General features: G+C 40.8%; 1 protein-coding gene across 10 annotated transcripts in view; it reads left to right on the top strand.

Annotated features, from left to right (window-relative positions):
• The window catches only part of zdhhc14 (zinc finger DHHC-type palmitoyltransferase 14), a 253360-nt gene that overhangs the window by 211198 nt on the left and 24274 nt on the right, over positions 1–17888 (top strand). Inside the window, exons 9-10 of one of the 10 annotated variants that reach the window (XR_005946468.1) lie at positions 7325–7421; positions 13985–16883. The exons of 7 other annotated variants lie outside the window; for them this stretch is intronic. Coding sequence is in view for 2 of the 3 variants with exons in the window: in XM_041216099.1 (XP_041072033.1) it covers positions 3188–3247 (60 nt within the window). In the remaining variant the exon portion in view is untranslated. Of the gene's footprint in view, positions 1–3187; positions 4247–7324; positions 7422–13984; positions 16884–17888 lie in introns of those variants that run through there. 2 more of the 10 variants (XM_041216107.1, XM_041216099.1) reach the window with 2 other exon arrangements.

The following is a 17888-nucleotide window of genomic DNA, read 5'->3' as shown; positions in this document are numbered from 1 at the left end:
GTGTAAAGCAACCTTCCCTTTGAATTTCCACAGAGGTTCTCCCAACCACCTGCAGTAATTCAATATAAGATTGGCAGAGGCTGGGAGAAACATGTAAATAGCTGTCGGCACTTGCTTTTCCAGGGTTTCCACCAAAGTTGGAGAAGAAATTTTGGGAAAACCCCAATGGAAACTTTACTCCATCAGATGAAAAGAATCAAAACCTCATGCATTTTTTTGATTTGCAAGTTCGATCTCATTGCATTTGGCTTCTATATTAAAAATACAATGTCAATGTTGACAGTATTTCTTTCATAAGTATGCCATTTGGAATCTGCACATCAATTTGTACCGACACATTAATCATTTGTGTGGTAGCTTGTTGACATTTATTTTACAGCAAAACCTGTTTGAATTGCTGAAAACTGAATACCAACTTTCCTATTGTTAATGCAGCTTACTTTACTGATGCTTTATATCAGTTGTATTGTATTAGAGTTAAATTGTCAGTGAGATAAATGCATACATACAACACTATTTACACAGAAAGAGGCCATTCAGCCCATCATGTCTGCACCGGCTGAAAAAACGGCCTGCCCAATCTAATCCCACCTTCCTGTACCTGGCCTGTAGCCTTGCAGCTTACAGCACTTCAGGTGAATTCCAGACACCTACCACTCTGGCTGAAAAGGTTTTTCCTAATATCCTCTCTAATCTTCTGCCAATCACCTTAAATCTGTGCCCCCTGGTAATTGACTTCTCTACTAGGGGAAATAATTCGTTCCTGTCTACTCCATCTAGGCCCTTCATAATTTTGTATGCCTCAGTCAAATCACCCCTCAGCCTCCCCTTGTTCTGAGGAAAACAGCTCTAGCCTACTCAATCTATCCTCATAGCTGCAATTTTCAAGCCCTGGAAACATTCTTGTAAATCTCTTCTGTACTCTTTCTAGAGCAATTACGTCCTTCCTGTAATATAGTGACCAGAACTGTACGGAAAACTCCAGATGTGGCCTAACCAGCATTTTATACAGTTTCAGCATTACATCCCTGCTTTTGTATTCTGTACCTTGTCCAATAAAGGAAAGCATCCCATATACCTTCTTTATCTACCTGTCCTGCCACCTTCAAAGACCGATGGACATGCACTCCAAGGCCTCTCGCTTCCTCTCACTCTTTCAATATACAGCCATTTGAATATTCCCTTGCTTTCTTTGCTGTCCCGAAATGTATTACCTCACAATTCTTTTGCTACTTTTCCGCTCACTCAACCAAACCTATCATTCTGGAGTCCACAGCTATCCTCTTCACTATCAGCTACATGGCTGATTTTTGTGTCATCTGCAAATTTCCCGGTCATGCCTCCCACCTTTAAGTCCAAACCCATTAATATATACCACAAACAACAAGAGACCCAACACTGAGCCCTGTGAAACACCACTGGAAATCACTTTCCATTCGCGAAAACATCCGTCGATCATTACCCTTTGTTTTCTGTCACTGAGCCAATTTTGGATCCCACTTGCCAAATTCCCTTGGGCTTTTACTTTTCTGACCAGTCTGCCATGGGGGACCTTGTCAAAATGCCTTACTAAAATCCATGTAGACCACATCTGCTGCACTACCCTCATTGTTACTTCCTCAAAAAATTCAATTAAGTTAATAAAACCATGCTGACTATCCCTGACTAATCCTTGCCTTTCTAAGCGACAACTTACCCTGGCTCTCAAAATTGATTCTAATAATTTTCCCACCACCAAAGTCAGACTGACCGGCCTATAATTATTTGGAACAAAACAAAAATACCTTGAAAAACTCAGCAGGTCTGACAGCATCTGCAGATAGGAATACAGTTCATGCTTCGAGTCTGTATGACTCTTCAACAGAACAAATATAATTATTTGGCCTATCCCTTGCATCCTTTTTAAACAATGGTACAATGTTCGCATAGCTCCAATCATCTGGTACCTCGCCTGTATCTAGCGAAGATTGAAAAATGATCCACAGGGCATCTACCATTTCCTCCCTGGCTTCCTTTAACAGCCAGAAATGTAATCCATCCAGGCCTCGTGATTTATCCACCTTCAAGGATATCAGTCCCTCCTCTGATATTTCACACTCCTCCTCATTAACTAGAATTTCTGCATCATCTCGCTTCTTTGTGAAGACAGAGACACAGTACTCATTAAGAACCCTGCCCACATCTTCAACAAATAAGTATCCCATTCCTTAATATCCTCTTGCTCTTAATGTATTGATAAAACAGATTTTTATTGAAATAGCCTTGGTTCCAGAAATGGAAAGCAGCTTAGCTTAAGCTTAGGATCACGGTTGAGGTCGATTTTAAAAAAAAAGATTTCTTTGTGAAAAATTGAATATATTACATAGGAAGACGAGAAGTAAAAGCAAAGACATTCAGCAAATTACGCATATAGATGTTCTTTAACCAGTTTATTTACTTTGTTTATGTTTTTAAGTGCATGTTATTGTTGCAGCAATAAGCCAATTTTTATTATCTCTGTAGCATTATTGCTGTTATGTAAAGTTAATCTGGCACCTCGGTGTGAATTGCTTTTATATTAAAACAAATTGGCTTGCTCAGGGAGTTCAGAATTTCTGGGAGATATCAACACTCTTAAGGGTTAAAGTTGTAAGTTTTTAGGTGAGGGCTGTTATTTACCAAGAGAGAGACTGCTTTGTCTGCTAGTATTTTTCAAAATTCAAATGTTTGGACTTCTTCCTTAGTCATATCTTTATGCCACTCCTGGAGCTTGGTGCCATGCATCAATCCATGTATCAATGCTGGAATTACATTTGGAGCTTTCATGTGCCAATTTCAAAGACCTCAGATTGTTTTCTTACACAGGTGAAACAATGTTATGGGAAGGTGAAGAAAATTGTTATTTTTTCAAATCAATTTCTTCTGTGGCTTCAGTGCCTGGTCTTATTTTCCTAAATTTGTTTATTGTGTCTTCAGCGTTTATACTCCAATGTTATAACGTTAGATTTGCATGGTTTTATAATGTTGCCAAATAAATAGTTGGAACTTATTATCTATTTTTAAGATATTATGAGCAGACCATCTAAAGAAGCACGTACATTGATTAAGGGGAATTGTTCTATCTATTATGTTTTCCATTTGGAAATATTTGACTTAACATTGCATTGATAATTTAATAAATATAAATTGCATTCATGCTATTTTTCAGAACCAGCATTTCCCTTGCTCCTGCCACAAGATTTATTCTCTTGAACCACAGAAAAGCTAATATTCTACTATCATAATTGGAACAAAAGATAACCATAAAACAAAATAGCAGTAGTCCCATCCTGCAGCTTATATTTGCAATAAAGAGTCATAGAGTTATTATGGACAGAAGGAGGCTGTTTGGCCCATCAAATCTATGCTGGCTATCTAGAGCAATCCAATGAATTCCATTCCTTTACTTGTATCCCTGTAGCCCTCAAGTATTTTTCTTTCACTGTCCATCCAATTTCCTTTTGAAATCACTTATCATCTCCACCTCCACTACCTTCATTTTGCTTTGCTAACTACTCTGTCAATGTGTCCTGCCACCCTCAACGACCTTACAGCACTGTGGTTGTACCTACACCACAGGGACTGCAGTGGTTCAAGAAGGCAGCTCACCACCAACTTCTCAAGGGCAATTAATGAAGGGCAATAAATTCTGGCCTAGCCAGCAATGTCCACATTCTGTAAATGAATTTTTAAAAAAGCTGAACCCTGAGTCCTGTTGCAGTTGATTGATATCATCCTCACTGTCTTCCACACCTGATGTAATGAAAAGTGCTTTTAAATGACTACCTGTTCCAATATTTTTATGTCCACACAAAAATCTAGTGTGGTTTTTAATTACACCGCACAAATCCTTGTTTAATTCCTGATATTATCTTTCATTATATCAAGATGTGGACCACTTTCCACGTAAAAATGCATTTGAATCCTTTAGCTATCAGCTGCATTTCTGTATCAGTTGAAAATCTAGTAAAATTGTCTCAAATTTAGTTTGAGAATATTTGACCAGAATTTCCAGATACTTTGGGGTTCCACTTGTTTCTCCAATTCCACAATGTAATACTGAATGCAAACAGTTTACAAAAGACATCTTGCAGATGTATCAATATCTGCAATATATTAAACATCTTAAGTCTGGATACACATCTTATCTACAGAATCTTATTTCCTTCTGTCATGTTTTTGTCATATTCTGTGTCAACATTTTTCTGCTAATAAATTGTCCACATTTATAATACAAACTGCCTATGGAAGATTGTTACATTGTAATAATAACCCTCGCCATTGGCGAAGATGCAGTGCCTCAGTTTTGGGTCTCCCAGCTCCTCAATCTGTATGCAGAGTAATTCCCAATGGGTCCTGTCAACTCTACTTCTCTGCTTCCCAGATGTCTGCAAATATTGATATTTAACTATAAATAGCATCAAGTCAAAATATTGCATTAGTATGACTAAACAGAGATGGATTTCCATCTAGGCACCCTACTCCAATTACTCTCCCCATCTTCTAACCCCACTTTACTCAATAACTACATTTGGCATTGATTCCCCTAGTTGGAGATTTGATTTCATTGAAACATACAAGATTCTGAAGGGGTTTGGCAGGATAGCCACTGAGAGGTTGTTGCCCCTGGCTGGGGTATCTAGAATGCATAGTCTCAGGATAAGGAGTCAATCATTTAGGACTGAGAAGAGGAGAAAGTTCTTCATTCAAAGGCTTGTAATCTTTAGAATTCTCTACCACAAAGAGTTGTGGATGCTCCATCGCTGAGTATCCTTTAAGGCAGATAGGCAGAGTTTTGTTCTTGGAATCAATGGATATGGGGGTGGATGGGAAAGTGGAATTAAGGCAGAGGATCAGCCATGATCGTATTGAATTACAGAGCACGCTCGAAGGACCATGTAGTCTGTTCCGTTCCTGTTTCTTATGTTCCTATGTTCTAAGTACAAGGCAAAGGCAGAATATTAACATACGAAAATGATGGCAAAATGACGAGCATTATGACTATCAATTTCCTTTACCCCCTCCTCACCTTTCCTGCAGCCATATAGTCTCCTGGGAGAGGCAAAATATGCACTGACAAAACTCAGGGCCAATTAGGGAAAAATATTCTCTAAATTCTATTCCAATCCCCATAGGTGATCAAAACCATTTAAGATCACATGGAGCTGAGGTGATGGTGACTGCCCAATGATATAGCCTTGACTACCAGCCTTTAACTGAGTGTGGCATCAAGGAGCCCCAGCTAAAGTGAATGTAATGGGAATCCAGGGGAAAACTGCCCACTGGTTGGAGTCACACCTAGCACTAAGGAAGGTGGTTGTGATTGTTGGAGGCCAATCATCTCAATTCCAGGACATCACTGCAGGAATTTCCCAGGGCAGTGTCCTAAGCCCAACCATCTTCTGCTTCTTCAGTGACCTTCTCTCTGATACAAGGTCAGAAGTTGGGATGTTCACTGATGATTGCACGATGTTCAGCACCATTCATTACTCCTCAGATACTGAAGCAGCCTGTGTCCATATGCAGCAAGACCTTGACAACATTCTGGCTTGGGCTGATAAGTGGCAGGTAACATCCATGCCCCATAATTTCCAGGCAATGACCATTCCACCAACAGACAATCTAACCATCTCTCCTTGGCATTCAACGACATTACCATCACTGAGTTTTCCCCTACATCAACATCCTGAGGGTTTACCATTGACCAGAACCTGAACTGGACCAACCATATAAATACTGTGGCTACAAGAGCAGGTCAAAGGCTGGAAGTTCTGCGGAGAGTAATTAACCTCCTGACTCCCCAGAGTCTGTCCACCATCTCAAAGTCAGGAGCATGATGGAATACTTTCCACTTGCCTGGATGAGTGTGATTCCAACAATACTCATTAGCTCAACACAATCCAGGATAAAGCAGTCTGATTGATGAGCGCCCTATCCACCACCTTAAACATTCACTCTCTCACCAGCAATGCACAGTTTGGCAGCAGTGTACCATCTACAAGGTGCATGCAGCAATTCACCTAGGCTTCTTCGACAGCAGTTTCAAAATCCTGCTATCTGTGTATCTAGAAGGACAAGGGTAACAGACATACTGAAACACTATCACCTAAAAGTTCCCCTTCCACACACCACTTGGACTTGGAACAATTTCATTGTTCCTTCACTGTCACTGGGACAAATCCTGGAACACCCTAACAGCACTGTGGGTGCATTTACACCAGTTGGACTGCAGTGATTCAAGGAAGCGGTTCACCACCACCTTTACAAGGATAATAAGGATGAGCAACAAATGGTGGCCTTGAAAGAGATGCTGACATCCTGTGGAAGAATTAAAACAAAGCATTGTCTATAAAGACATTTTATGATGCAATCTCTGCCCCAATCAAGAACTGGTCCCTCTTGAAGGCAGGCAGAGTCGACATCCATCGTACCAGCCAGCAATGTATTCCAGAGGCTCACTGCTCTCTTGGAAGAGAAGAACCACCCAATATCCAGTCTGTTCCTTCTGTTATACAGTTTAAAGTTATGTCCTCCACCCTTCACAATCTGTTAAACTGGAATAATCTATCAACATCAATGCTATCAAGTCCTTGCTCTAAAATAATAAGACCAAGGCTCTTGAGCCAATCTGAGTACTTGAGATTCTTTAAGCTAAGCATCCTCATCTATGCCTTAAGACCCTGGGCTTGACTACTCCATTGCTGCTCTGGCCAGCCTCCTATATTCTACCCTCTGCAAGTTTGAAGACCTCCAAAACTCCAACCCCTGTCCATTGCCCTGTGATCTGGATTGACCTCCAGTAAAGAAATGCTTTGATTTTAAAGTTCTTATATTTGTTTTCAAATTCCTTCATGTCCTTGCCTCTCTCTTTCCCTGTAATCCACCGTCCCCACCCACCCACACTCGCCTGCAAACCCACAGGAGGGGGACTGTATAATTCTGCCCTTGGTGCCAAACTTTGCTTTTTAATGGTCCTGTGAAGCACCCTCAGGTGTTTTAGTGCATTAAAGGTACTATATAATATAAGTTGTTGATGAATCATTGCTGTAACTCTCCCTTAGATCTTTTCCAAGGCAACTGTATCACCCACCATGTAAGAATCAAAACTGGGCACAGTACTGCCGATACATTCTGACCAGAGACCTGTATAGTGGCAAAATGGTGTCCTTTGATTTATACTGAGTGGTTATATTAATACATCCCAATACCTTGCTAACTTTAGCTATAGTATCTCTATATTAGTCATTGAATCTTAAGTAATCTGTCCAATAACATTTAGATCTTTTTCTCTTTCAACCACATTCAGTTTTGTTCCCTGCAAATAGCAAAAGAGGGAATTGGATAGCTATTGGAAAAGGGATAAAGTAGAGGGCTACAGGCAGATGGTGGCGGAGCGGCACAAGGTAAATTGCTCCTATGGAGAGCCAGTGCAGACACAATGTGCCAAATGGCCGCCTCCTGTGCTATAACAATTCTGTGATATATGTATTCTGTGTTGGCCCTACAAATGTGCACAGCATTACATTTACCTCAATTAAACACCTCCCTAGAACATCCAAATACGAACATACGAAATAGGAGCAGATGTAGGCCATTCGACCTGTCGAGCCAGCTCCACCATTCAATAAGATCACGGCTGACCTGTTTATGTTTTGAATTCCACGTTCCCATCTACCCCTGATAACCTTTGGTTCCCTTGCCTAACAATGCAGAGGTAAGTAGATTCTTAAAAATATTCAGTGACCCCACTTCCACTGCCTTCTGAGGCAGGGTGTTCCAAAGTCGCACAACTCTGAGAGAGAAAAAATTTCTCCTCATCTCTGTCATATAAGGGCGACCCCTAATTTTAAAACAGTGCCCCCTAGTTATGGACTCATCCCCAAGAGGAAACATCCTTTCCACGCCCGCCTTGTTAAGACCATTCAGGATCTTATATACCCATGAGACAACCCACTCATTCCAGGTCTAGTAAACCTCTGAACCACCTCCAACGAACTTAAATCCTTCCTTAAATAAGTATTCGAGATGCGGTCTCATCAATGCCCTGTACTTTTTATGTACTCTTACTTTTATGTTCAGTTCCCCTGGTAATAAAGGATAACATTCCATTAACCTTCTTGATTACATGCTGTATTTGCATACTAACTTTTTGTGACTCATGCACAAGAACACCTAGATCCCTCTGCATCTTGGAATCCTACAGTCGTTCTCTGTTTAAATAATACCCTTTTTTTATTCTTCCTGCCAAAGTGAACAAGTTCACATTTTCCCACACTATACTCCATCTGCCAGATTTTTGCCCACTCACTCAACTTATCTATTCTTTATGTCTTCTTCACAACATATTTTCCTGCCTATCTTTGTGCCATCTTCAAATTTAGCTACCATGCGTTCACTCCCCTCTTCTAAGTCATTGATTTAAGTTGTAAAAAGTTAAGGCCCCTGCAGGACCCCAATGGTCACATCCTGCCAACTAGACATTTATGCATACTCTTGTTTTTTGCCAACCAGCCAATCCACTATCCAGGCTAATATGTTACCCCCTACGCCCGTGAGCTTTTATTTTCCGCAATAACCTTTGATGTAGGACCTTATCAAATGCCTTTTGGAAATCCAAGTACAGTACATCTACAGGCTCCCCTTTATCCGCAGCACTTTTTGCATTTGATTGTATTCCTCTAATGTCTTAACCTTGGTACAAATTTGGTTGCCATCTGCAAGCCCACTTACCATATATCTAACACCACTGTCCAAACCATTAATAAGACTGTGAGGAGTAGCCAGCCAAGGGACACCACTGGTAATGTCACCAGGCAGAAGCATTAACTAGGGTTACCTCTACTTCCATTGCCCCATGTAGTCAGAACAAGAATTTGAATTGAAAAGTTTTGATAATGCTAATTGGTAAAATCTCCAGTTTTCTTACCATTTCGAGTATGCATTATAGGATGAAATTTTCATAGGATAATAGGAATATAGTCACAACCAGTCAGAGAATGTCCCATTTAAGGATGAATGCACCAAAGATCTGAGAATGAAACATTTAGAGTAGACCATTTATTTTGTTCAAGTAACAACTAGAACAGTCAAAAAATCAAGTGACAGCCCAAGTTTAACCCAGTAACAAATGTGTTGGTTTTATTTTAATATTTATTTGGAAAAGCTGTTTCTTAAATGCACCTGCTTTCCTTATGCAGTCTGTCTACTGTTGTTATCTACAGTGTGGTCTGATGATGCAAACCGGACATAAGCCAAGTACAGAATTTTATCAGCACAGTACTGGAAAAGATGTTTAAAATTTACTTAAGGAAGTTTGTAATTTAAACACACGGAACCACAGAGCAGAGGGGAAAATGTTTGTTTCTTATGCTCTACTGAACTCTCAGTCTGAGTCATATTGCTTAAGGGAGTTGCCAAGTGGAAGAAGAGGATTTCCTCCAAGCAAAGTTAAGAAAACATTCTAATAAGTGTTTACTCATGCCAAATGGGATCCAGCATTATTGGAGATCTGAGAGCATGCTGTGTGCCCTTGGCACAGGCAGTGTGTGCCAAAGGAACATAGGAACAGATCATGGCTGATCAATACCTCAATTCAGTTTAACAGCCTTCGTTTCATAAATCTTGGATATCTAACTAAAATGTAACAACCTTGGCCTTGAAAATTTCAATTTCAATCTCAGCCTTCACAGCCTTTTGGTGGAGAAAGATTGGGTTTCCACTATTTTTTGCATGAAAAATTGCTTCTTGATTTCACTGCTGAATGGCCTAGCTCTAATCTTAGGATTATTCCCTTTTGTTCTGTAATTCCCTACTCTAAGAACTAGTCTTCCCATATCTACTCTGTTGATTTTCATTATCATTTTGAAGACCTCAATGTTTTAAAAATTCATTCATGGGATGTGGGTGTAGGCCAGCATTTATTGCGCAGCCCTAATTGCCCTTGAGAAGGTGGTGGTGAGCTACCTTCTTGAACCGCTGCAGTCCCTGTGGAGTAGATGCAGTTAGGGAGGGAGTTCCAGGATTTTGACCCAGTGACAGTGAGGGAACGGTGATATATTTCCAAGTCAGGATGGCAAGTGGCTTGAAGGGAAGCCTCCAGGTGGTGGTGTTCCCATATGCCTGCTGTCCTTGCCTTTCTAGATGGTAGCAACCCTGGCTTTGGAAGGTGCTGCCTAAGGAGCCTTGGTGAGTTCCTGCAGTGCATCTTGTAGATGATACACACTGCTGCCACTGTGCGTCAGTGGTAGAGGGACTGAATGTTTGTGGATTCGGTGCCAATCAAGCGGGCTGCTTTGTCCTGGATGATGTCAATCTTCTTTAGTGTTGTTGGAGCTGCACTCATCCAACAAATGGAGTATTCCATCACAATCCTGACCTGTGCCTTGTAGATGGTGGACAGGCTTTGGGGAGCCAGGAGGTGAGTTACTCACCACAGGATTCCTAGCCTCTGACCTGCTCTTGTAGCCACAGTATTTATATGGCTAGTCCAATTTAGTTTCGGGTCAATGGTAATCCCCAGGATGTTGATAGTGGGGGATTCAGCGATGGGAATACCATTGAAAGTCAAGGGGCAATGGCTAGATTCTCTCTTCTTGCAGATCATTATTGCCCGGAATTTGTGTGGCGCAAATGTTACTTGCTACTTGTCAGCCCAAGCCTGGAAATTATCCAGGTCTTGTTGCATTTGGACGTGGACTGCTTATCTGAGGATTCGTGAATGGTGCTGAACATTGTGCAATATTCAGCGAACATCTCCACTTCTGATCATATGATGGAAAGAAGGTCATTGATGAAGCAGCTGAAGGGCCTAAGGCACTACTCTGAGGAACTCCTGCAGTGATGTTCTGGAACTTAGATGATTGACCTCCAACAACCACAATCATCTTCCTTTGCACAATCATCCAACCAGGGGAGAATTTTCCCCCTGATTCCCATTGATTCCAGTTTTGCTAGGATTCCTTGATGCCACACTCGGTCAAATGTTGCCTTGACATCAAGGGCAGTCACTCTCACCTCACCTCTGGAGTTCAGCTCTTTAGTCCGTGTTTGAACTAAGGAGCTGAGTGACCCTGCCGGGACCCAAACTGAGTGTCAGTGAGCAGGCTATTGTTAAGCAAGTGCCACGAATTGGCTGAAGACTGGCATCTGTGGAACACCTTCGGTCTGTCCGCAAGCTTGACCCAGACCTCCCTGTTGCTTTCAACATACCACCCTGCTCTCATACCCACATGTCCATCCTTGGCCTGCTGCACCTGAGGAACAGCACCTCATCTTCCAACTAGGCACTTTACAGCCTTCTGGACTTAACATTGAGTTAACTTTAGATCATGAACTCTCTCTTCCATCCCCACCCCCTTTCCAATCTCCCTTTTTCCAATAATTTACAATTTTTTAAATATATTTTTCTTTTCCCACCTATTTCCATTATTTTTAAATTTATTTCCATCTTTTGTTTTATCTCCACCTTATAGCCTATTTTGATTCCTTCCCCCCACCCCACCCCAACTGCTTTCTACCCTTAATGTCACCATTAGCACATTCCTTAGCTAATATCACCATCGTCAACACCCCTTTGTCCTTTTGTCTATAACATCTTTGGCAATCTCTTCTTTGCCTCCACCTATTGCTGGCCCTCTCTCCTGCTCTACCTGTCCCACCCCCCTCAACCAGCTTATATTTCACCTCATTTCTATATTTCCTCAGTTCTGATGAAGAGTCATATGGACTCAAAACGTTAACTGTATTCCTCTCCACAGATGCTGTCAGACCTGCTGAGTTTTTCCAGCTTTTTTGTTTTGTTTCTGGCATCTGATGCTGGGGACCTCTGGAGGAGGCTGAGAATAATCATCCACTCGGCACATCTGGCTGAATATTGTTGCAAATACTTTAGTGTTATCTTTTGCCCTGATATGCTGTGCTCCCCATCATTAATAAGAATATAAGAAATAGGAACAGGAGTAGACCCCTGCCTTGTCTGGCCCGTGCATTGGCATCTTCCCCTGCAGCTTCAGCTTCCTCGACCTCATCACCCGCATCCCTTTCAATATCCTCCTCATCGAAGGAGACATGCAGCTCCTCCATGTAGGCATCTGGCAAATCATCCGCCCTTTGCAGCACCAGGTTGTGCGGCGTGCAGCAAGCCACAGTAATCCATGAGAACTTCTGGGGAGTATACTGGAGTGCTCCACCAAATATGTCAAGGCATCGGAATGGCATCTTTAGCATGCCAATGGTCTGCTCCACCAGTGTTCGGTTAGTGGTATGAGCTTCATCATACCTTCTCTGAGCTGGATTTTGTGACCGCTGCATGGCGTCATAAGCCATGTCCTTTGTGGCTACCCTTTGTCACCAAGGAGCCAGTCCTGGATCCTGTGTGATCCCTCAAATATGTCCGGATCTGCCATTTACTCAAGGTGTAGGAGTCGTGGCTGCGTCCTGGGTATCAGGCGCAAACCTGCAGGATTTGTTTCTTGTGGTTGCACACCAGCTGGACATTGATCGAGTAGAAGCCTTTCCTGTTGATGTATCAGAGTGCCTGTTGCCACGGAGCTTTTATAGCCACATGAGAACACTCGATGGCACCCTGTACTTGTGGGAAACTGGAAATCACAGCAAAGCCCTGTGCTCTGGCATCCTGGCTGGTTTGATCTCTATTGAAGTTAACGTAATTGTGGGCCTTGGCGAAAAGGGCGTCTGTTACCTCTTGTATGCACATTTACTTGGAAACAGAGGTCCCAAGTGGAGTCCTGGAAATAGCCAGTCACGTAGAAGTTGAGCGACGGTAACTTTCAGAGCCACTGGCAACAGATGTCCTCCCAGTCCCCTTGGCGCCAAATCCGGCAGAATGTGGCAGATGTACGCCACCAGATCCCTGGACATACGGAGATGTCAGTGACACTGTCTCTTGCTCACCTGCAGAAAATACGTGTCTTCTGTACACCCTCAGTCTTGAGAGCTGCCTATGCACGACGTTTCTGTGATCCTCAACCTCTGCGTCAGGAAGGGTCCCTGCTGCCCCTTCCTCATAAGGGTGAAGCTTCTTCCTTTCGCTAGCCTGGCACCTCCATCCCAATCTTCTCTGTCTTCTGTCCTGGCTTGTATGGGATGATGCAGGCAGCTATAAATCCAGCGTCCATCTTGCTGAAGGTCTCCTCTCTGCAGCATAAATGAAAGAAAGACCATGAGTGAGCATAAGCCTCCAAAGGTCTATTTTTGTCGATAATTAGTGAGTGACTGTGAGTTCAAGGTCTTGGGCCCAGTGTCACAACATAACTGCCACTGAAATCCTGGCCAGCGCATGGTACTTTTCAAGGTGGTCCCTTTCCACCCCCGCCCCTTGTTAGCCATGGTGCTTAACTACTCAAAACGAGCCTTTACCTTTTACGTACATGTACTGGTTTTGGATCATACCAGATGCTTCTTTGAGACTTCACGGTATTTATTCATGGGTTTACCCATTAACAATTCAGCTCAGTTTACTGTGGTCAATTAATTTCTGATCTCTTCCAAATTTGCCTTACTTAAATTTAAAGCCTAGTTTTGTACCCCTCCTTTCTCTGTGTCAAACCAAATATCACATTCAATCATATCGTGTTCTTAATATTGGGATTTTGTGAAGGGATTAAAAGCCAGCTGGTTAATACTACCATAAAAAAATGTTTACTTTCAAGCCATGTGGATCTTTTGTTTAACAATTGTTAATTTAAACTTGTAAAGCCCTTTTCACTGTGGAAACCAGTTCAAAATGATCTGTTTGTATAAAAAGTGCAAACAAAAATTGGATTAGTGTTTTTTTCCTAAATTTCTGACTGCCTCTCCAGTGGTACATATTTCTCTTTCTAGGTTGGTTGACAAATGGAATTTTCCAATCCCATATTGTTTGTGTTATTTAATGCCTTTCACTTCCAATTTTTCTGTTTTTTAACTGATAATTTCCTGAATTTTAAAATTATTTCTCTTTATTTAGACTGATTTTCATCTCAAGATTGACAGACTTAACAACTTGAATAACGATTATGGTTAAAATGAATGAAATGTCTAAATTTATTCAAAAAAGTTTAAAATGTATTTATAATGTTTTAAACTATATACATAACAGGTGAAAGCTGCTTATAAAATTAAGATACAACTGTTCTGGTCCCATTGAATTTTTCCTCCTTCACACAGGAAATACAGTATTAATTATGCATTTGATTTAAGATTTCATTTTGATTAAAATAGAAAAATATTGCTGGATGAAAATGATGCTTTGTTCTAACCCCTAAGATACAAGTTTTGTTTTGTGCTTGTCATAAATATCTTGAATTTCCCTGGCGGTTTTTCCAATTTTCCATTGTAAGTTTAGCTGAAACCGTATTCAAATAGCACCATTTTTCTGGATTTTTTTACTGACGGAGATTGGGTAATTCCTGCAAAAATTCTACCTCATAAACCTTTACACTGTACCTCACCATGTTTAGTAGGTACAGTCCTCTCTGCACCTCTGATTGTGCTTGAAGATATTGTAATGTTCCCCTGTTATGACTGTTAGTGAACACTGCTTGGGGTCGGGTAATTCCAGCATCCTCTGCCTTGTTTCCTTTTCAATGAAAGCAGGAGTTGTTTAAATCACCCCACACCCTAACTTGACTTCCTAGACATGCAATGATTGTGAAAAGTATGACTATGAAAACACAATTAACATTCCAGGGCAGGCAAGCCAATCAGCAGGAATAGTGATTCAGTAACTAGCAAAGACATATAAGCATTATTGGGAGGGACGTAGAATCATGAGAAAAGTGCTGTTTTATATATGGCCACTGCATCCCTAGGAATGCTTTAGCTGAAATGCCGATTTTTTTTTAAAATAGGTTTTTATCTTCTAAGAGGAATCTATACCTGCTTCTACTCATTTCCAAGATATGTATTATTACTCGGTTTTTGAAAAAATGCATCATATCAAATTATTTACTAGTAATCTTCAAATACCGAAATATTATAAACACATGACAGTACATACAAAATGTAGAAATTGGCCAATTCTAGATTGTTGGTGACCAATGATGTCCAGTATTATCAGTGCTATTTTTTTGTGATCTAATTTGAGTTGAAATAACCATACAATTACTTTGAAATGGTAAACAATTGAAGCTATATTTGTCCTTAATTTAAAAATATAATTTTATGGAATCATAGAAACTTACAGCACTGAAGGAGCCATTTGGCCCATCATTCCTGTGCTGGTTTTTTGAAAGAGCAGTCATGCTTAATCCCACAGCCCCACTTTTTGTCTATAACACTAAGTTCCACATCCCCAAGCACTGTCCAACTCATTTTGAATCTGACCTCAGGCTATTGACCACTCGCCAAGGGAATAATTTTTCTCTATCTAAAACTCTCATCTTAAAAACCTCTGTTGGGCCACCTCCTAACTTTCTCTGTGCCAAGGAGAACAGACCTAACTTTTCCAACCTGTCCTCATAAGGTCTCTCATCTTTGCTGATATCCTCAGGCCTCCTCTGTATCCTTTCTAAGGCCTTTACATCTTACCTGAAGTTTGATGCCCAGAATTATCCACAGTACTTCAGCTGAGACTTGACCAATTCTAGCACGATCGCTGTGCTTTTATACTCTATTCTCCTATTTATAAATACAAAGAACCCATATTATTTTTAACTACCTTATCAATCTCCCCTGCCACCTTTGGGAATTTGTGTATAAGGACCCCAAAGTCTCTCGGTTCATCTACACATTTCAAAATCGTGCCATTTATAGTACACTGCCTTTCCATATTAGTCCTCCCAAAGTGCTCCACTTCCCTCTTCTCTGCATTAAACTCTACCTACCATATTTCTGCTCATTTCACCATCTTGTCTATGTCATTCATAAGCCTATAACAATCCTTATTGCTACCTCCTACTTTGCCAGATTTTATATAATCTGCATATAGCAGCCAAAAGAAAATGTTTTTTTATAATCAAAACTAGTAACATGGATTTATGTGCCAAATTCAATTCAAAACCATTACTTCATCTCATGCATTAAAATATGATTTATTAAATTCTTCACAATCTCAGAATTGTTACAGCACAGAAGGAGGCCATTTGGCGCCTCATGTCTGCACTGGCTCTCCATAGGAGTAATTTACCTGGTGCCACTCCCCCGCCTTCTGCCCGTAGCCTTCCACATTCTCCATTTTCATATATCTATCCAATCCCCTCTTGAATGTCTCGATTGAACCTGCCTCCACCAAACAGTAAAACTTTATGTTAAGAGGATCAACTGGGAGTGGCAAATCTGAAAAATGCCAACACACTGAAGGATTGATGTTAAAATATTGGCTTTCCCAAGTTTATTTAATCAGTAGCTGAGTCATACAGACCAGGAAGGTTGCAAATTCAATCCCAAATATGTTCTGTTTGCTGATCTTAGCTGCGGTAGAGATAGGAGCACTGAAATTGGATTCAGCATCCTTATCTAGGCAGAAATAAAGAGTAGCCTATCAGTTATAGTTATATAACCAGCCAACACTTACCTTTGAGGCTTATATTTGAATAGTGGCTATTCATGATGGCACCAGAGGGCAACTACCACATATGAAACTGCTCCAAGTAGGACTGAACACATTTAAGAGAGTAGAAAATTGGCAATAAGAATATGATATTTTTTAACAAATATAAGGAGAGTAGTCATACCATCCATTTATTTAGCTGTTGTTTATGTGCCTGTAGGCAACAGTGTAGTGCCACTGAGAACATTCTAAAGCCAGTAATAATAATGGCAAATATTTATGATACACTTACAGTTTTTGTTTGACAAGTTGTAATTTTTTGCATGAAAATTGCATGTATTTTTTAGCAATAAATCTGCATGTTTGTTGAATTAAATTTCGTTATGTTTTATTTGCATGGCTTGTTTACATCTTTCTAACAGTTTTATATACTCGCAAAGGTATACATAAATTCACTGGTATATTTAAAAGCAACAGGCCAAGACATAATCCAGCTCAGACCAGAGAACAGTATATAGTGGAGTTCCTCAGGGTTCAGTATTAGGGCCACTGCTTTGCTTGCACTATATTAATGACCTAAAACTTGAATGTGCAAGGCACAATTTCAAAATTTGCAGATGATACAAAACTTGGAAGTATTGTGACCAGTGAGGACAATAGTGATCAACTTCATAAGGACCTTAGGCTGGTGCAAAGGGCAAACAAGTGACAAATGAAATGTAATGCAGAGAATTACAAACATAGATACAAACTTATGAATTAGGAGCAGGATTATGGCCATTTGGCCCCTTGAGCCTTTTCTGCCTCTTGATAAAATAATGGCTGATCTGCTTGTGGCCTCTATGTTCTTGTCTACCCCTATACCCTTTGACTCCCTTATGAAACATCAATCTATCTAACTCAGTCTTAAAAATATTCAGTGACCCTGCTTCCACTGTTTTCTGGGGAAGAGAATTCCACAGATTAACAACCCTCAAAGAAAAAAAATCTCCTCATCTCTGTCTTATTTTTAATCTGTGTCCCCTAGTTCTAGTCTCTCTCGTAAGAGTAAATGCCCTATCAGGATCTTTTATGTTTCAGTAAGATCACCTCTCATTCTTCGAAGCTCCAGTGCAGACTCAATCTGTCCAACTTTTCTTCATAAGATAACTGCTTCATCCCAGGAATCAATCGAGTGAGCCTTCTCAGAACCAAATTAACAGGGCTGCCCGTCCGGCCTTAAGGTTGGCAGGCAGGCGAAGAGCCCCAGGCGGCCTTAGCATTTTACATGGAACCTCATCCACAAGTGGGATAAGGTTTCAACTTTAATAAAAAATTTTTAATAAAATTCATAGACCTGTCCCAGCTTATGTGACACTGTCACATGAGGGGACATGTCCAA

The sequence above is a fragment of the Carcharodon carcharias genome, chromosome 2, assembly GCF_017639515.1.
Source record: "Carcharodon carcharias isolate sCarCar2 chromosome 2, sCarCar2.pri, whole genome shotgun sequence".
Taxonomy (NCBI): Eukaryota; Metazoa; Chordata; class Chondrichthyes; order Lamniformes; family Lamnidae; genus Carcharodon; species Carcharodon carcharias.
This window is presented reverse-complemented; position numbering and strand designations above follow the sequence as displayed.